This window comes from Macaca thibetana, chromosome 6, assembly GCF_024542745.1.
Source record: "Macaca thibetana thibetana isolate TM-01 chromosome 6, ASM2454274v1, whole genome shotgun sequence".
NCBI lineage: Eukaryota > Metazoa > Chordata > Mammalia > Primates > Cercopithecidae > Macaca > Macaca thibetana.
Window position 1 is genome coordinate 140,160,791 of NC_065583.1, and position 21,898 is coordinate 140,182,688.

At 37.1% G+C, this 21,898-nt stretch overlaps 1 protein-coding gene across 6 annotated transcripts in view; it reads right to left on the reverse strand.

Moving 5' to 3' along the window:
* The window catches only part of FYB1 (FYN binding protein 1), a 163,380-nt gene that overhangs the window by 35,254 nt on the left and 106,228 nt on the right, over positions 1-21,898 (reverse strand). For all 6 annotated transcript variants that reach the window (XM_050793417.1, XM_050793414.1, XM_050793412.1 and 3 more), the window contains 5 exons: positions 16,366-16,522; positions 4,243-4,289; positions 2,366-2,385; positions 1,779-1,813; positions 723-843 (listed from right to left, as the gene is read on the reverse strand). In XM_050793417.1, coding sequence (XP_050649374.1) covers positions 723-843; positions 1,779-1,813; positions 2,366-2,385; positions 4,243-4,289; positions 16,366-16,522 — 380 coding nt within the window. The remainder of the gene's footprint in view (positions 1-722; positions 844-1,778; positions 1,814-2,365; positions 2,386-4,242; positions 4,290-16,365; positions 16,523-21,898) is intronic.

Below are 21,898 nucleotides of genomic sequence, written 5' to 3' on the forward strand. Positions count from 1 at the left end.
AATTTTGTAATTCAGATAATCACCCTAAATATGTCTGACATGCCAGACCCATGCCAGATGAGCCATGTCATCAAAGATAGTGTAGCCAGGAGAAAATAGCCCATGAGTGTAGCGTTTACTGGTGGTAGTAATGGTAGAAGACACACAATTACCAGAGATCAGAGAATACAGGGGTCAGAATCCACATAGACAAAGAGGGATGAGAAACAGCAGGTATCAGAAGTCAGCATGTACACAGACTTAAAATAAAGGCAATAATGTAACTCATGTTTAGATACTAGCAATTAGAGTAGCTCATGGAAATCTTATTCTGAGACAGGTCTGGTTCACCCTGGAGACACCTGTGTCCAATACCCCACTATAATACATACCATAGGGATATTTATGTGTGTGATGCTAATTCATAGTATAAGCAGGCTAATATGAAATGCATTATGGGGAGAGCCACGATGGGTTTGCAAAAGTAAATATTCATTCACTCAATCCACATAAATTTCCTGGGTGCCCACTAATTATGAACCACCATATTTTTTAAAATTTTATTATATTAGTTAAGGGATAAGATGGTGTATTGGACAAAAAAGTACTTTTATGAAGATAATTACTCTTTAGAAAACAATGAGTAATTCTTCAACTATGTAAGGTTTCAAGAATGGTACCCCTTTTGTGTGAAAGGTATAAAAAGATGTTATTCTTTCACCCATTAGCAAGCAAGCCCTTACTTTAAATTTCTTCTTTATTTCTTGTTCTTTCTTTTCTTTCTCTTTCTGTTCCTTTTTCTCCAGCTCTAACCTCTTCTTTTCCTCCTTTTCTCTTTTCTTCTCTCTTTCTTTGGATGCTTCTCTGTGAATAAAAATTGTTAGGTTGTTTTCGCATCTGCAGGTGTTGATGTGTCAGAACTCCCTACCTAGAAGTTTCTACTCATAGCAGAAAAGGTGGTATCTGAAGTACAGATAAAGGTAAAAAGGCAAAGGTTCTCAAAATCCAGAATGTGTGAGATTATTTTTAAAACCAGTAGGAGGCACACAGCTGAGGATATCTTCTAAAGGCTCTGCTTTCCCTGACAACTTGTGCCAACAAGTGGAAGCTACCATTTATAAAGGCCCCATTCTTGCTGTATGTTCGCATAAATAGAATTTGTCTCTTTTTCTCTCTTTCGTATGCACATGTGCCTGTGCATTCACAGGTACACATGCAAACCTTGGCTCTGAAACTTGAGTCAGAGTTAGTTGAATAAACACCGGGTAGAGAAAATTAAGGTATCTGAGATCAACATATGATAAAGTAAGATAATATATTCATTTCTACTTTCACCCACTTTCCAAGAAATTTCTTTTCCAAGAAACTTCTTTTTTTAACATCTTTCCACTTTAGCAGCTGACACTTTGGCATCTGGGCGCCATGATAAATTATTTTTCATAGCACCCCTGTGGGTGGAGCTCTGTTCAGGTGAAGAAGGCGTAATGTAAATGAACTCATCTGCACAAGGATACACTAAGAGTAAGAAATCAGATTTCTGTCTTTGATTTCCTGACTGTGGTTTATCTCATAGGCACGTCTCTGGCCTCTCATACAACAGCTTTTTAACAGAGTTCTTCGTAGAACTCTTAGAGAACTAAATAATTTTTGGTCCTTTAAATTGAAATAAAAGTTATATGACAGTCATTTGAAAAAAATCAAGCTTCCCTCCTAGTGTTGTTATGTATCTACTATCCCTCATACAAAACATTGTATTCATCTTTGAAGAAAACTGCCATGGTAAAAAGTGTAATTCATACATGTCTTCATATGTTTCTCCTTCACTCTCTTGTTCCTGTAAAGAAAAATATTGATAATGATTAATTTTTGTTATTTAAAAAGTTAACACACATATATTACATTGCTTAGACTTAAAATAAAGGCAAGAATGTAAATTTTTTATAATTTGAACCACGTATTAAATGGTCCAGAGGAATAAATACTTAAAGGAACCATACTATGAATTATTTTTGAAAGAATAATTCAAATACTCAGTAAAACAACTTGCATTGTATGTAAGTTTGGCTTGTTTAAAATATTTTTTTTCTCCTTAGAAATAGACTGGGAAAGCAAAAACAAAAAGATTTCCTTTTCTATCTTGCTATATAAATCAGACGTGTAGTCAGACTTAAGTTTATGTTCAGCACTACAGCATTATAATGAGTCAGTGTGATGATTGGTGTGTAACGTCTTAAGCATTTTAGATGAAATAAGATTAGAAATGGAAAACTATCATTACTCATAAGAATTTTCATCTGTTTGGTTTGTACCAATATGGAGTGAATCATAATACTTGTGAAATATTCTAATTATATCAGTATAATATAAGAAGAGAGAAAAATCTGACCTCATCTAGGTTTCCAGCACCTAAAATATTAAAAAAAAAAAATTTTAATAAATTTGTAATAAGGAAGCACTTTAATGTAAGATTATTGGATATAATATAATGATATTCAAAATAGTTCATAATCTAACAGAACTTAATGCTTTATCAAAGATACAGAAATAGAAAATAAAATATGTACTTTAGATCTTTACTATGGCTTTTATTTGATGATGGTGACTTAATTATAAAATCATTTAATTGGCTTTCATCAAATAATGCAAAGGCCAATAAATAATTAATACACTATTACCTTTATGCGCTTGTATGGAACAAGGTATAAAAAAGGTCACTGTTTCACACCTTTTTACTTATTAGTTCCCAAGGATTTGTTTTTATGTATCAAACAAATCAAGTTAATTGGATTTAAAAAAATTAATACTCAAGAGTTCAGTGTAATATCAAAACTAATTACTGAATATTGAAACACAATCCAATATTAAGAGGAATAATATAATAATATTAATAATAAAAACAGTGTGGTGTTTGTATAAGAACAGGCAAATAGACCAATGTAATAGAGCAGAAAATTCAGTGACATACAGAAATGTACATAAACAGGCCCATAATATACACATACACACACATAGAGCTGATATAATATAAAGGTAGCACTCTAAATTAATGAGAAAATGATGGATTGTTTAGAGGACAGCAAAGAGAAAACTGGCTCCATGCATGAGGCAATCCTGGATTTCTACTAACTCCTCAAAGGGAACTGCAAAGAGATCAAAGACCTAAATATATTCATGTGATAAAGTCTACAGGAAAAAAATGAGAATATTCTTATTTTCCAGGAAAAAGGACTTCTTAATAGCATAAATGACAAGGCAAAATTAATACATTTGATTATATCAAAATTTATTTACATTCAATGAAGGACAGCATGGGCTAAGTTAATAGATAACTGACCGAATGGGAGAAGATATTTGCAGTGTTGGAAATTGACATGACATTAATGTCTGAAATATAAAGGAACTCCTACAAGTCAACTAGAAAAATATACCACTTCCAAGAAAAAAATGGTCAAAAGGTAGAAACTGGCAACTTACAGAAGAAGAAACCACAAAGGCTTATAAGCAAATAAAGTGCTCAAACTCAAGAGTAAGCAGAGATATAGAAATTCAAAGGAGATATAATTTGATACACATAAGAGAAAAATGGAAAACTGAATAACAGGACCGATTGATGAGAGTGTAGAGAGATGCATCTCTTCTGGAGAGCATGCCAGTCATACTCGGTCAACCTCTTCTGGAGAGCATGCCAGTCATACTCGGTCAATCTAAGTATTCCATAGCTCTGAGCAACCATTCCACTGCGGGATATATATCTTAAAGGTAAGTCTCTGAGATGTCCGCATGGGGATGTATACAAGAAGGTGCATTGCATTGTTGTTTGTGGTACCAGTGAGTTTGAGGCAAGTGAAATATGGATGCCTACCATGGAGTACTGTGCAGTCGTTAACAGCAACAGACTACACACACACATAGTGATATGAATGGGCCCCAAAACCACATTATCCCGATTGTACAAAAATACTAGAGAAACCTATAATATATGCTTTCTGTGAACTAAATAGATGCATACACGTCACAATATGTGAAGAATTTGTGCAAACACGCATACACATTAAATATGTTTGAATATTTGTCTGTAGTAAGGAAGGAGGAGAAAGGAAGTGAGTTATGAGGATAAGAGGGAATAAACAAATGAAACAAGAGAGGGGCCCTGCACAGACCAATGATAATAATGACCTATTAATGAACCTATAAGAATGAATAGCTCAAACTTCTGTACCTGAGTTTACAAATAAATAAATAAAATATGTTTTTGTCCTTTACCATCAGAGTGCATGACACCATCTTGATTGTCTTCATTGACAGGGTTTCTGAAAACAAGAAAGAAGAAACAGTGAACATGGAACAAGCAGATGCTCACTTTACAATGAAAAAGAGAAAAGGATTATTTTGTGAATTATTCTTTTCTCTTGAATATTTGCCCTGATTTAAAGCTTCACACATCACTAGCATAGGCTTTAGCCTTATGTTTATGCTGCTCCTGTGGCAGAAAATGGAGAATTGGGAAACTTGAGTATAGCACTATCCATTCATAGTAGACTCATACAATTCATTCGTTGCTTCTGGAGGGTAATATGTTTTCCATTAAATTGGCAGTAAATCAACACTTCAATTCTGGGTTATGAGGGCATTTAATTGGTTCTACGGTACACATACAAAAGAGAATTAGTTCTAGGGCTGGGTACCATGGCTCATGCCTATAATCTCAGCACTTTGGGAAGCTGAGGCAGATGGATCACTTGAAGTCAGGAGTTCCAGACCAGCCTGGGCAATAGGGCAAAATGCCGTCTCTCCTAAAAATATTAGGTTGGTGCAAAAGTAATTATGGTGTTTGCCATAAAACGAATGGTAAAAGCCACAATTACTTTTGCACCGACCTAATACAAAAAATTAGCCTGGCATGGTACTGCACACCTATAATCCCAGCTACTCAGGAGGTTGAGGTGGGAGAATTGCTTAAGCCTGGGAGGCAGAGGTTGCAATGAGCTAAGATGGCACCACTGCACTCCAGCCTATGCAACAGAGTAAGACTCTGTCTCAAAAAAAAAAAAAAAAAAAAAAAAAAAAAAAAAAAAAAAAAAGAATATAGTTCCAATCCGTGACTCCTTCCTTTTCTCCAGATGGTTTCGTCTTGGCTTCATTTTTATCACCCTGAACTCCAAGGTGCTTCATTCCAACGGCTTCACTCTAATTGCCCCTAATAGCATTACTGATACCTGGGCCCCACAAATCCCTATTTATGTATATGACCATTTGTATTTTCTATTCCTATTCTCAGGTTAATTAACATAGCTGGAGAAAATTGCTGTCAATTTTACTGACTCTGGACATTACAAACAATTGGTATGAAATCTCAGCTGTATCCCCCTCTGCTTTTCTACAATCTCATCACTCTTTTTTGTGTAGTCAGCCTTCTCTTGCATTGTCCTTCTCCACACCTATTAAAAATGTTTACCACTTTCTTCAATCTGAGATTCCTCTCTGCTCCCCTATAATCAGATGACCTTGTTTCTTATTTCACTGATAAAACAGCAGTCATTAGGTGTGAGTTCTCTTAAGAAAATACATTTTCTTAACCCACAAGCTCATCTTCAGTTATACCCATCCTTACCTTCTCTCCACTCTCTGAACCTGTGCTATTAATTTCATCTGAATTCTCAGTAATTTTACTCCATCGATTACCCCCTTTCTTCCATGTGTTGCTTTATTACTTATATTCTGCTTACTTCACTCTTTGCCCTTAAATCTCTCATTCTTTGTTTTCTTCCTCAGCCCAAGTTACTGTTTCCATAAGAAACAAACACTTCACTTTACCTCTGTGAATTCTTCACATCACCACAAGATATTCCTCCTTTATCCAGCCAAGCTAAGGAAAAGTTGTCTTTATTCACTGACTCTACTTCCTCTCCTCCCACACATTTCTTTCCCAACTGCAATCTTTCCCCTATTGCCACTTCTTCCCTGAGACTATTCTTAAAAATACTAGCTATCAAATCCACTGGACCCTCTCAAATTGCATCTTACTCGATTGCTTTGTGGCCCTGGACAGTACTGGCCATTTTGCCCTCTTTGAGTTTCCTTTGTTTGTTTCCATGAGAAATAGCTCCTGGCTCACTTCTTGTCTCTCTGGCTACTACCCCACAATTTTCTCTGTGGTTTATTTTCTTTTGACTTATCTTTTAAATGATGATGTTCTGTTGTGTTCTGGTCTTGATTCTCTTCTTCTTTTTTCACTTTGCAGTTTTTCCTAAATGGTTTCCTGTACCTCCACAGCTTTATATATGATCTTAATGTTGGCGAATTCCATGTTGAAATCTCTAGCCCAGGCTTCCCTTCTGAGTTTCCGATTCAAATGTATACATCTTGGGTGTCCTACAGCCAGTTCCATATTACTATCTCAGAAACTGAGGTTTCCCCCTTTTAGCCCAGCCTAAACCTGCTCTCCCTACTAGGTTTCTTTTCTTGGTGAAAGGCACCACAATTCACATATCCATCAAGCAGCAACTCATCCTTTGTTTTTCACTCATCTTCAGTCCCATGCCAAATCAATCATCAAATTACATCAGTTCCTTATACTAATTCACTTCCCTCTTCCATTTCTCCTCTCTCCCGCTAGACACAAAAATAGGATTATATTATCTCTGGAGTGGGCTTTTGCAGCAGCCATCTGGTCAGTGTTCTAGTAATCAGAATTACTCCTTCTCTTCCCTATCCTGATAGTCCCTTCTCCAACTTTTGCCATCTTTCTAACACAAAAATATGATTATATCACTCTCATGTCCAATAGTCAAACTCCTTAAAGAGTTAGGAAAGAATATTACTTGAACATTACTTGAGATGCTGGTTGCAAAATGTGTGTTTTACCACATTTGAAGAATGTGGGCTGGAAGTGCCTTTTTATCACTAAAACCATAATATGGGCTCAGTGGATACATTTGTAACTCAGGAAGAACTGTCATGGATATCTATCTCAGTCTCTACTTGAGATGGTAAATATAGGTAGGGACTAACTGTTAATCTAATAAATTCACTTTAAAAAATAGAAAATTAAAAATTTAACTTATATATGCTTAGCTTTCTATTTGCGTAAGTGTAAAGGCCCTGTTAATTAACTCATTAAATTTGTCATGACAAGACACTGCTTTCTTTAGTGAGCCTTTTTCATCCTTGGAACATTCAGAATTAAATACAGACATGATGGAATAAACCAAACTCATAGTAAAAACAATGTGTGGAATAAGTTTTATAACCATTGAGACAATGTATGTACAGTCAATTTTTTTACATATTTGTAATATTTAAGAGATTTGTTACATTAGAAAATAATCAGTTAGACTTGTCACATCAATTTAAAATTTGTGGTTTAGACTTTCTAAATTTTAGGTGAAACATTAAGGAGTCTAGGTATTGAGTGTCAATGGCTGCTCACATCAAAAAAGGAGAGTCAAGCAAACATTATTAGTTCCAGATGAAAGAATACACCAAAAAATAAAAGAAATAAATTTGATCAAGCCACCTCTACCTCCTACTGTCAATGTATAGGAAATACAGAGGAGAGAGGGACATATAGCTATATTATAGTGAGCAATCAGCAAAATCTAGATGTTGGGGAACTATAGTATCCACAAACAACTTGATATCCTCAACAAATAAATTGCAAAGAATTAAAAAAAGACAGGGAGAGTGAACCTATATCTTAAAAGAGAATAACAGTCCGGGCATGGTGGCTCACACCTGTAATCCCAACACTTTGGGAGTCTTCTGAAGTGGGTGGATCATCTGAGGTCAGGAGTTTGAGACCAGCTTGGTCAACATGGTGAAACCCTGTCTCTACTAAAACTACAAAAATTAGCCGGGTGTGATAGTGGGCATCTGTAATCCCAGCTACTTGGAAAGCTGAGGCATGAGAATCTATTGAACCTGGGAGGTGGAGGTTGCAGTGAGCCAAGATCATGTCACTGCACTCTAGACTGGATGACAGAGCGAGACTCTGTCTCAAAAAAAAAAAAAAAAAAGGAACAACAAAACACAAAACATATGCCAACAAAGATGTGTATACTTTGTATTCTTATTCAAACAACTTAAAAGACATACATGTTGTAAGAGATAACTGGAAATTTGAACACTGACTCGGTATTTTATATTAATGCACAGAATCTATTTTTTTTAGGAACACATACTGAAATATTTATACATGAAATTACATGATGTTTTGTATTAGTTTCAAAATATTATAAGAGGCAAGTGGGTGAGGGTATAGATAAGACAAGATTGGTTATGAGTTTATAGTTGTCAAAGTTGGTGAAGGGAACATGGAGGCTCATTATACTATTCTTCCTGCCTTTTATATGCTTAAAATTTTTTTGCAATAAATATACTTCATAAAAAGTATAAGAAAAATCTAATTGCAAATACTATTGGATATTTATGGGAACTGGATATGGTTCAATTTAATAGATTTACGAGAGTCATTTAAATTCTTGAGAGGATTTTGCTTAGTGGGGTGATTAAATGTGTTCATTCAGATATCTGGAATGTTTAAAAATGAAATTAAATATGTTAATATATACATGCAATATGAAACATCAAAGGAAGTTTCATTAACCACATTTATAAGCAGAACTATTGATTTGAAAGAATTTAATTTGAGCCATGTGAATTGTCCAATCATTAATCAAAGATCCCCCGAAAATAATTCTAATTTAAGTACAAATTACTAGATGTATAAATAAAATAACAAGTCACATAATATAAATTTAAGTACTTAAAGTAAAATAGGCCTTTGCATTACTAACTTTGATGAATTGCATATTAATTAAAAATATGAAAATACCTAAGACATTAAAATACACTGACATTGTACAGAGTAAAATCCATAGCTCTTTTTATGGCATACAAGGTTCTTATGATCAACCTTGCCCTGTAAAGCTTTATTTCTCATATTTCCTTTTCTTACATTATCTTCTCACATATGAACAGCAAACTCATATGCTGTCTGAACTCTGTCTGGTTTCCTGTTCCTTCATGCTCATTCCACGCTTCCCTTCTTTGGAATAATCCTCCCGTCTTGGCATCCTCTGCTTGCAGTCCTTTCATTCTTTTCTTTCCTTCTTTCCTTCTTTCTTTCTTTTACTTTTTCTTTTTCTTTTTTTTTTTTTTTTTAACACAGAGTCTCACTCTGCTGCCCAGGCTGGAGTGTAGTGGTACAAGCTCGGCTCACTGCAACCTCTGCCTCCAGGGTTCAAGTGATTCTCTTGCCTCAGCCTCCCGGGTAGCTGGGATTCTACAAACGCCTGCCACCATGCCCAGCTAATTTTTGTATTTTTAGTAGAGACAGGGTTTCACCATATCGGCTAGGCTGGTCTCGAACTCCTAACCTCAGGTGATCCACCCGCCTCAGCCTCCCAAAGTACTAGGATTACAGGTATGAGCCACCGCACCTGGCCTCCATTCTTTAAGCCTCTCTTTTAAACAGTCCTTCCTTTGTGAAGTTGTCCCTGATTTCCTTAAGCCTAATCATTGCTTTGCTTCTCTGCATCATCCATCCATCCATCCGTTATAGTGATTATTCTATATTCCTTTGTAATTATAGGTTAATTGCTTCAGGTCTCTCTTTTCACTACCAGGGCATAAACTCCTTAAGGAAAGGGATTGTCACTTTGCTAGTTAATTTATTATTATGATTATCCTTTTAGAAAATTATTAGAATAATTCCTGTCATGATAGGTTTTTGATTTTTTTGATGAATTAACAATATTCTTATAATACCAAGAGACTAACTTTTATTACTAAAGCAAATTATCATTGGTGAAAAGGATGTTAAATCAAAAAGACCACCAGATTTAAGCAATTTACTTCCTAAAACACCTGTATGAATAACAAATACTTCCAAAAGGAAGGGTATTTGCATAGCATATTCATACATGTGAGTCTGCACATTTATGCAAAGCATTTATTACTTGTAGACAATGTTTACCTGCACACATTTGTTTTATTTATGGACCCAAAATATGAATCTTAGTGCCACTTTATATAGGCCTGAATTTATAATATGTATATTATTAAAATGTTCAATAAATATGAAATAGTGACTATAATAGCAATGATAGTGAAGAATAAAAGGAAAAGAGATGAGGAAGAGAAACAGATGCAGGTGCACTGAGTAAATTCAGATCAAACTGTCAGCAATTTCACCAAGGGTTCCAAGCATGGAGAAAAGCCCCATAGAGAGAGCAAGAGAAAAACAATGGAACCAGTCACAGCCCAAGTCATAAGAAACTGAGCAGAGGGAGGGGGTGAAGAAGAAGAAAAGGAAGCTTACCAGTTATGATAATAGATCTATTCAATAAAGCCTCTCACTATAGATCTTTGTTTTTATGTGATAGCATGTAGAATTAAACAGGAAAAGTAAAGTTAATGACTGTCATTTTTAGAACGCTTATTAGTGTCTTATTTCCTGACGTATAAAGATGTAAAACTGTTGCCCTCTATATTTTTCTTTTCTTTCCTTTTCTTTTCTTTTCTTTTGTGTTTTTTGGAGACAGGATCTCACTCTGTCCCCCAGGCTGGAGTGCAGTGGTGAGATCACGGCTCACTGCAGGCTGGATCTCTCAGGCTCAGGGATCCTCCCACCTCAGCCTCCCAAGTAGCTGAGACAACAGGCGAGTGCCACCATGCTCAGCTAAACTTTTGTACATATGTGTGTATGTGTGTATTTAAATTTAAAATACAATATAACTTTGGCCTCAACTACTTTATTTTCAAAGTTATTTAGGATTTCTGATTCTCACCTGTCTCAAATCTTTTATGCTCTTAAGACATCCTGACTTGAATGACACGATTGCAAGTTACTTCCGGGAACAGCTTTAGGAGTAGGCAGAACAGGCTGCAGATGATAAAGTTCACCCTGTCTTCTAAAATTCATTCCTTGATCCCAATTACAGATTCCACTCTACACCCTAGGGAGAACTGTAAACCTTAGGGAAGCCATTGCTCCCCGCTGCTCAAACGCTCAGCTTCTGCAATTCTCCCCTCTCTCCGCTCTTATCATTATATATATATATTTATATATATATATATAATATATATAAATATACACATATAATGTATATATAATATATAAATATACACATATAATGTATATATAATATATAAATACATAAATATACAAATATAGAAGTATATTTGTAGACACAGGGTTTTACCATATTGCTCAAACTGGTCTTGAATTCCTGGATTCATGTGATTGGCTCACCTTGGCCTCCCAAAGTGCCGGGATTACAGGCATGAGCCACCATGCCCAGCTGGCCTTTATACTTTATTGGCTATTCATGCATTTAGCTTTTAATTATCAGAATTTTTTTTTAAGAAGGAGGAAGAAATCTACATGACACATTAAACTTTGTTCTATACCTGCCTTATTGGGAGTAAAATCTTGCGACCCTTTCTCTGGAACATGTCTTCCTATATTTAACCCATGAGGAATTTGAAAACTGACTTGCTAAAGCCAACACTTTCCAACTGGTGTGACAGAAGACTGTCTGGCAGCGGGCTACTGATATGGCAAGTCTCAAGTTTCAGAACATTTTAAGCATCTCTAATCAATAAAACGGTTATAATGGTAAATTCTTACTTTTCCTCCAATTTTACAGACAAAAAATAAAACATGCACACAAACAGAAACCAAAAAACCCTTTAAACTAACTGTGAATGACTTCAGGGTAAGAACTGTTGAAGTTTTCCTTTTCTAACCTTAGTCACTTCCCATTATTTATTATTTTTTATTACTTCACTTTTCCTGTCTCATCACTATTAATAACCATGTAATTTGTTTGATATGCCAAAACACTCAACCATTGATTCTGTTTTAATATGAAAAATTATGATGTTAAAATTATAATTTAAAAAGGTACCAAGAAATATATTACACTAAAAGATGTTGATTTGAACATTAAAAATAATAAACATGCTCTTTTGACCCATTTCATTTTCTCTTCAAATGCCTGAGTAAAAATAGCAGAAAATGTAACAAACTGATTTCTGACCACTAGGTGGGGAAACAATACAATTTAAAATACAATCTAACTTTGGCCTCAGCTACTTTATTTTTTAGTTATTTAGGATTTCTGATTCTCACCTGTCTGAACTCTTTTACACTCTTAAGACATCCTGACCTGAATGATATGATTGCAAGTTACTTCTGGGAGCAGCTTTAGGAGTCGGCAGAACATGCTGCAGATGACAAAGTCCACCCTGTCTTCTGAAATTCCTTCCTTGATCCCGATTAGAGATTCCACTCCACGCCCTAGGGAGAACTGTAAACCTTAGGGAAGCCATTGCTCCCCGCTGCTCTAACGCTCGGCTCCTGCAATTCTCCCCTCTCTCCATCCTTATCATTTTTCCTGCTTGACTGAATCTTTCCCATCAGCCTACAAATGTGCTGTTATTACCATCTTTAAGAAGGCTCTTGATCTCATTTCTCCCATCAGTTACTGTCCTGTTTCTTTGGTTTCCCTTTCTTTGTAAAGGAGTTGTATATATTTTCTCTGTCCAATTCTTCTCCTTTCATACTCTTTTAAAGCCATTTCAATCAGCCTTGTATCCCCACCACTCCTGACAACTTCCCCTGCACTGACCTCCACAGTCCTCACTTTTTGGCCTCCACCAGCACCTGACACAGTTGCTCACTGACTCCTCCTTGGATGCTTCCTTTCCTGGGCTTCCAGGACCCCTGCTTTATTGGTTGTTCCTTTTATTCTCCTTTGCCCCTTCTCCTCCTACTAGGCCTCAGAGAGTTATAGTGCCCCAGAGCTCAGTTCTTTTCTTCCCTGTTTTCACTCCCTTCCTTGATCATCTTAACGAGCCTCACGACTTTCAGCGTGGAATATATTCCTATTTCTCCCCTATGTTAAACCCAGAACTCTCTCCCAAACTCTCCACTTCTTACCCAAGTGAATGCTTAAAAGGTACCCCAAACTTAACATAGCCATGACCTCCAGATCTTCCTCACCTTTGTTAAACAAAACTTGCTCACCTTTGTTAAACAAAATCTAGGAGGCCATTTTTTTGGACTAAATTCCTGCACTGCGCCCCAGAAGACCGACTAAAAATCAAAATGGAATCACCCATGCTCACCAAACGGAAACTGAGTTGTTATCTGGCCTTTGGGGAAATCAGGAGAGAGAGAGAATGGCCTAGTTGCCCGAAGAGGCCAATTTTCACCTTCTATCATAATAATGAAGCTCTGTTTTAATCTTTACAACAAAGAGGGACCTGAAGTAACCTGATGTTAACCAATCCATTATCTTTCTATTGTTCTATTTCCCTGTACCTGCCCTACAAGGAAAGTAACTTTGAAATGACCAATCCACTTTTTGTTCTTTGTGTCTGCTTTCTTCAGTTCTTTTTGTTTATAAAGCCAACCTCCACTGCTTCACTCGTTGGAACACTTACTTTATTTTATGGAACAAAGTGCTGCCCGATTTTAGACGTGCAAATAAAAACTCTTGAGATCTTTAGATTTGCCATAATTTTAACATCTTCATCATTTGACATCCTCAGCCTCCTCATGGTGGTGCTTGGGCTGACAGATGCATGATCCTGACAGTCGCTTGGGCCAAAAACACTGGAATCACCCATTCTAGATTCCCCTTTTTCCTTCATACCCTAAATCCAAATTCTTTTGTCTCTCCCTTCAAAATACATCCAATATATGGACACTTCTCACCACCTCCACTGTTCCCAACATGGTCAGTGCTACTGCATATCTTGCCTGCATTTCTGTAATATCTGAGTAACTGGTTTCCCTGCTTTGACAATTGTCTACTTACTGTCTCTTCTCAGCATATCCATTAAGGTGATTTTTATAAAGCACAAGTCAGAAAACATCACTGCTTTGCTCTAGCTCTTTAATTGGTTCCCATTTCACTTAAGATAAGGGTTGCAGTCTCTGTCACGGCTTACAAGGCCCTACATGAGCTGACTCCTTCCCTACTGTTCCTTTCCTTGCTCTCTCTACCTGCTCTCTCTGCTTAGAACAGTCTTCCTTCATGTCTAACTCCCTTACTTCCTTTGAATCTTTGCTCAAGTATCACTTTCTATTAGGTTGGTGCAAAAGTATAAATATATAGGAAGCTACCCTTGCTTCTCTCAAGCAGTAACATGTTGCCCCAACGCCACCCTCACACTCCACCTCCACCACTTACCTCTGCTCTGTTTTCCCTTAGGAAATATGTTAGGAAGTATCAAGTGCTAATACCATATACTTTACCTGTTTATTACTTATTTATTTTTGAGACAGGGTCTTGCTCTGTCACCCAGGCTGGAGTGCAGTGGCATAATTAGGCTCACTGCAGCCTCGACTTCCTGGGCTGAAGCAATTCTCCTGCCTCAGCCTCCTGAGTATCTGGGTCTACAGGCATGCACCATCATGCCCAGCTAATTTTTAAATGCGTAGTAGAGACAGGGTCTCACTATTTTGCCCACGCTGGCCTCAAACTCCTGAACTCAAGCAATCCTCCCACGTCTGTCTTTCAAAGTGTTGGGATTACAGGCGTGAGCCACTGTGCCCAGCCCTGTTTATTATTTTCATTTCTTTAGTCCCTGCTTTGCAGAGGTCTTTGTTTGTTTACTAATATTTCCTGAACTCCTGTTACAAAGGCACAATGTAGTGGCTCAAAAAATCCTTGTTGCATGACTGTAAAGGAAATCTATTAGATCTTGACCTGAGAGTGGTCTTTGATTAGAAAATGGAGGAATGCTTGCAGGTTGGCAGAGGGAATGTTTGGGAAATACCCCTGTATGTGTTTTGAGGACTGGTGCTGTGAGAAGTACAGAAACACCTACATCTTTCACAATTCTTCTTACAGACTACCCTGTACATTGCCCCTTCATGTGAAATATAAGCTTTTGAGCCTGAACATCAAGGGCCATTTTGATTTCATTTCCTCTATGCATTTCTAGCTTCCCCTTCTTGGGGAAAATTTTCTAACCCAGAGATTGCTTCACTGTGGAATTTACTTAAGCTTTCTGATGGGAGCTTGAAAGTCTTTCACTATATACATTTTCCCTTTTGAAAAAACAAAGTAGCTAGATATCATGGAGGATTAGAGGCTTTAAATTGACGTCCATAAATTCAAATGCCTGGAAGGGTGTGCAGTTAATATAAATGCACAACGCAGGTCATATATAAGATAATAGCCATGAAGCTGCTCTAGCACCTTCTACTTACTATCCTTAAACCCCCAAGAAAGCATATTAAAGTTAAAAATGATGGCATTTTTGCATGACAAATATGTTTTCTATCCTTTCCTTAAATTGTAGTCATCAAGCATTTCAGGGAATCTGTCAATCCAATATTGTTATTAACAGTTTCCATTACGTGGATTATGGATATTAAGTACTTTTGTTGTAAGGAACATCAATCCAGTAGGGGAATTTAAGTGAAGGTAAACCAAATTGTACAAATATGTTGAGATATAACTTATTTGTGATAAAGGAGAATCATGTTAAGCAACTTTCTATGAGAAGAAAGGGAATATCTAGTCCATTTTGTCTCAAGGATTTATGCTTGCTGTTGTCTGAACATTCTTCTTAAAATGACATTCCATTTTATTCCAACCTGCCACTTGCTTTTCCCTTTACCAACTATTCTATTAAATCCTGGGTAAAGAGCCCATGCATAGCAACCCCTACAGTGCTGACATTTCTGAAAAATACCATCTAAGAAAATTCAAACAAGAGCAGGCTTGAATAAAAGTTTCCTAGATTCTAAAGCCAACCCAAAAATTCTGATGGGTGAGAGAAAATCTGTATTATTTTTTAATTAAAGGAGGCTATTTTGCATCGTAGTTTAAAGCACACTTACTTTGGATTCAGACTAACATTGGTTGAAATTTTTATTCTACACTATTTTGTGATCTTGGAGAAGTTACCTGGCTTCTTTGCAGAGCTAAAGTTCCGTTTCCTTATCTGTGAAATAATGATGATGCTATCTAATCAATAAGGTTATAGAGATGATATATGTAAAATTCCTAGCACATCATAAACAGTCAGTAAAAATATGGTGATGGACTGGTGGTAATTGTGATAGTGGAGGAGTTGGTGGTTCTCAAGAAAGCTTCAGAACTTTTTAAAAAACAGTGGAAATTTTCTTCAAATAAACTCTTAAGGGGAAACCCAACATAAAACAGATAAATAAAAATGACTCAGAACTGAGCAATTCTAGGGGTATTTGCACTGTCAGCTTGGCCAGCTCTTCTCCCTGCCAGCTGCCCACTTTTGTAGACCCAGAAGTTTCCCATGGAACTCTCAGTATTCAACCAAGCATAGTTTGAAAATCTGTGGCAAGAGATGGGGAAAGAAATGGCAAGATAATCTTTTGCTTACTTTAGGTCAAACGGAGGTTTAATGTTTCTGGGAGGTAGGCTTGGGACTGGTGGTTGTGATGGGTGAGATGCTGGCAATGGTGGCTGGCTGGCCGGATGGGATGGTGGAGGTGGTGGCAGAGAAGTTGTTGAGTAAGACGTCTGGCCTTTGCTAGTACCTAAGAAGCAAAGCAAACAATACCATGAATTAAGACAAATCTTCAAAAAGAAGATTGTTAATTGCAACCATAGTTGGCTACAGATAAAATAATTTGGCAAAAATTAACAACTGGCTATATGGAATTTTCAAAAAAGAGTATGTTTATTTTATTATTATTACTATGTTGTGTGCTATATATCTTTTGTGAGACAGGATTTCGCTCTGCTACCCAGGCCGGGGCGCAGCGGCTCCATCATGGTTCACTGTAAGCTCAAACTCATGGGCTTTCGGGATCTTCCTGCCTCAGCCTCCTGAGTAGCTGGGACTACATGCGTGCACCACAATGCCCATCTAAGTTTTTTAAAAAATGTTAAACTTTTTGTAGAGATGAGGTCTTGATATGTTGCCCAGGCTGGTTTTGAACTCCTGGGCACAAGCAGTCCCCCTGCCATGACCTCCCCAAATGTTGGGATTACAGGTGTGAGCCACTGTACCCGGTCTTATTCATCCTTTACATCAATAAAATATATTACGTGTATGTATATATGTATAACACACATACACACACATACACACAGAGTTTTTCCTGGTTGTTAAACATTTATCAGCATACCATTGCTGGTACCTAAAAAATTCCTAGGTTCTATCTGCTAAATAGTGACTAGAATCAGTTGTTTCTATGTCTTTCCTCTTTGCTTTGATCCTCTTCCTCTCACTCATTCCTCCATTGACTTTCTGATTTCATATACCAGACTTTGGAATTACGCAGGTTGCCTTGTTTTCCTAAATATGGAATTTTAATTTCTTTCTCATTTGGGGGTGATTTTCTGAGAGGAAAAGAGGATAATATCTTAACAAACATTTTGTTTTAATTTTACCTGCCTTTGAGCACAAATGAGGTCTTTTTTCATGTTTATAACCATTTTCCTTTTTTTTTTTCCTTTTGAGAGGGAGTCTAGCTTTGTCACCCAGGCTGGAGTGCAGTGGCGCGATCTCAGCTCACTGCAACCTCTGCCTCCCAGGTTCAAGCGATTCTCCTGCCTCAGCCTCCTGAGTAGCTGGGATTACAGGCATCTGCCACTATGCCCAGCTAATTTTTGTATTTTTATTGGAGACGGGGTTTCTCTTTGTGTTTTTAGTAGAGACAGGATTTCACCATGCCCACCACCGTGCCCAGCTAATTTTTGTATTTTTAGTAGAGAAAGGGTTTCACTGTGTTGACCAGGCTTGTCTTGAACTCTTGACCTTGTAATCCACCCACCTTGTCTTCCCAAAGTGCTGGGATTACAAGTGTGAGCCACTGCGCCCAGCCTCCTTTTAACTGTATTATTGATTCAGATACTTTGCCTATTTCAAAATTAGTATTTTCCTTTTGTTGGTTTTTAATATTTTTATTAAGGATATTAGTCTTTTTGTTTCTTAACTGGACCAATGGAATGTAATTAGGCTGCTTTGGATCCTGCTTTTGCCTGTCCATACATTAAAAAATATAACACAATGAATAAAACCTCTTTACAAACTTCAAAAATAAAATACGGCACTTCACTGTAAATTTCTTTACACGGGTAATGCTAAGGTTTTACACAGCATATGACACAAACACATTCCTAATTTCTTTTAGGTATTTCTCCCTCTTGCCAAAGCTCTTCACTTAGGATAATTGCTGACTATATTGCCCTCTCTCTTCATTCTCTGACCTCACCCTGATGTTTCCCTTCTTCCTGGAGTCTTAAAAACTGCTCAGGCCCTGCACTGCAGACTCCAGACCCTCCAGGCCAGGAACAGTTCCCACAAGAATAGTTCTGCTTTTGCAGCTAGTTTTTGGGGATGGAGGTAGACAGAATTAGTTCCCCTGTAAATCTCATGAATTAAAAACTCCAACTCAAGATATTTACGTTAGAAATGTTGAATCCGGTTCATTTTTGTCCTAACTAAAATAAAAATTTTGGGATATATCAGACTTTTCCTCTAATCAATCAGTCCTTTCGTGTATAATTTCTGTCACCACATTATCTTTAGGAAGGCCTTCCCTAATTTGAGAACAGATAATTATAAACAGTATATTTTCTCCTACTTCGCTGTGGCTCCGTTTTTTTTTTTTTTTTACATTTAACTCTTTAAAACTATTAGTAATTTATTTTGGAGTTTGGTGTGAGATAGAGATTTAATTTTATGGTTGTTGTTGCTCCTAAATCATTTAGCAAATGTTCTGCACCATTTATCTGATAAGCTATTACTTACCAATTTGACATGCCTCTTTCATCATAGAATAAACATGAAAAATTCTAGTGAATATGACAGATGAAAATGGCATCCAGTTATTTTAATTCATAAATAATATGCTTCAGTAGATTCGTAAATGATTTAAAAGCTGTACCCAAAGAGAATATGCCTCTGTGAGTAGATATTAATAAGCCGTCCAAATAGGGAGAAAAATATTTATTAGCCATCTGTGACTTATCCTTTCATGGAAAAGATTTTGACAAGCAGGAAGCATTACCCTGGGACAGTGACTTAAGGCCAACACGTGAGAAGATACAGAATTGGTTTAGGGAATGGTGACTCCTTTGAATTAGAAACACTGAAAACTGACTTCCCCAAATCCAGGCTTTCTGACTTTACACAGGCTTACGAGACTCTGATGTGGCATCTGGGGGCCCTCTGTGGTTCTGCTTACTGGACATCTATTCTCCTTTCTGCGGTTATAATAACTTGAGCAACCCAGGAAGGGGTGTGCTTGCTCTTCTACCAGACTTGGAACTAGAAGGGCGTCCTCCTTGAGTTGCTGGCAGTGGTCTCGCCACCGGCAGAGTAGGGCTCACCTGAGAATGCAGCGAAGCCAGCGGGAAGCAGGGCGAGAGATGGAAAAGGACTGGTTAGATTTTAAAGAAAAAGTAGTTTTGGAAAATTGTCAAAGATAATTTGAAAGACGTAATGAGGCACTAAACTAATCGTTTGGGCATGCTCTTCCTCATCAAGCTTGGGAGAACATATGCTAAAGTCTTCCTATGTTACACTAGTATGTGGCAGTGAAACACTTTGCTTTGCAAAACATGTGGTCACTTTCAAATACTGCTAGGAATACATTTGCATGTATACAAAATAATTGTAAGGAAAAGCATCTTAGTTTTTCTGGAGGAAAAAACCAGTTAGACTTACTTTAATGTCTAACGATTGACATTATAATCTAATGATTGACTCTAAAATCTCAATCTGGACTTTATAAAGTGTACTAAAATATAATTAGAACTATTAACATCCTCAAAAGTAAAAATATGTTTTTATTCTGATGGAAAGAGAGGGGATGAATATTGAACTGCAGTAAAATGAGTAAAGAAACAGAAACAATAAAGATAAAAATATCTGGGAGTAATGATATTAAATAATATTAATTAATCACACAATTTTTGGCAAGTACCATACTAGTCATTCTACATATGTAATCTTATTTATTCTGTATAACAGCCCTATGGGGGTATATGTTATTATCTAGTTTCCATTTGATAGTTAAGAAAACTACCCAAGTTCAGAGAATTAGTAAGCAGTAGCAGTGGGGTTCAAACTTGGCCAGAATTTGAACTCTAGTCAATTTTTTATGATGTCTATGCACTTTCTGTTATGCTCCTGCTTCTCAAGATAATTAAATGAAAATTATTAGTAAGTTAAAATAGACACATTAGCAAACTGTCCCACAATCTGGGTCTAAGTTCAGCTTTTTGATTTGTATTTTTCCTCTTAGGGTGATTTTATGAGTGTTTTCAGTTTAATGCAGGAAAGACCTGGCTCTAGAGACTGTAAGGCTCACATATTGGGGTGTTCTGGATGCTAAATTCTGACGCCTTAGAATTTGATTTTGGAAACCAGACAGCAGGGATGTAAACATTCAAGCTAGTAGGAAATAGGTTCTTATAGATGAATGACTGAGACTAGCTGGCTGGAAAAAAAAAAAAAAACACCTCAAGAACTGAAATCGGGGAAGTTTGAAATAGCATAAAAGGACTTAGGAGACATGAAATAAGGGGAAAGAACAACAGGTTTAGACCTCAGCTGGCATTACGAATTAGGGATGTGCAATTTGAGAGCTAACACCTAAAACTCTGATCTACTTATGGATCTCACCTCCCAAAGCTCAGGGGGGATTGCCTGGATAGCTATGATTTGAAAGTACTGGAACTGAAAAGACCATGTGGAATGTTATCCTCAAAGAATGACAGGATTGTGCAGGGATATGGATCCCTGTGGCAGTGGGCACAGCTGGTCTTCTGGACAGTGCAGGATGGTTCAGCAGCAATGAGCTAATCAGATGAATTTGCAACCTACTACCCACTGTTGTCCTGAGACAGACAGAGGAACTGTGCTCTGAGCACTCTAACAGGAGATCAAGGCTTCAAGAAGGACATAATCGGCATCTTGCTAATCAGTCAAGTGGGAGCTTGAGTGACTAATGACAAAATTAAGGAAAATTGACTATATTTTTATTAGGGAACAGTTTATACTGGTTACAGAAAAATGGGGAGAATTGCGAATAACGGGGAGTGAAATTGCAATATCTTCTAGAACACAAAAATAATTCTTAAAAATCTAGGAAGTTAATAACCTCTGACTCAAACTTTTCATCCTTTTTAATTTTGGAAGTTTGGAAGAGATCTCGCACAAGTCATGTTCCTCTGCTCAGGCATGCTGGAATGGGTGGAGCACTGAGGCCATTTTACCACAAGGAAATGACCAGGAGAGACCCTCCGTGAGTCGGTGAGTGCTCAGTGGTTATCTGGCCCTGCCTTGAAGAATGGCTCCAGGTTCACTGAAATGCAGGCTACCCAAAATGGTGAGATTTTGTCAGAATCTAAAACTCTATAAACAGAAAAGTGGATTTGAGGGCAGTGGAAGAAGGAGTTGGGAGAGAAGAGGTGGAAATAGAGAGGACCCAACGAGGGTGGTGGTATACTCATGCGAAATGGAAATTGTATTACTTCACAAACTGCATTTTATGTATTTCTGCTGGTCAAAAATGCTGGTTCTAGATATTTTTACAACATTCTGGTAACAAAAATCTATGAAGACTTAGGATATCTACCTTGTAGATTTTGATGTTTGTGACTTTTGACTAAGAAGGTACCTAAAGTCTTCATGTCCTGAGGGGTCATAAGGTACATGTGTCGATCTGGTTCTCAATTTCCTTTTTAAATCCATGGATTCATTTACAACACCAAAGACATTACACTGTATTGCTGCTCCCAATTGCCACAAAACCCTGACCCTAGACTTGGCATTTCTCATTCTGGCTTTTTTGGGATATCTTAGAATTGGACCAGGCATTAGAAAACTTTGATTTTATCTCCAGCTCTATCACCAAAGAGCTATTTATCTTTGGCGAATCACTTAATCTCCATGTGAT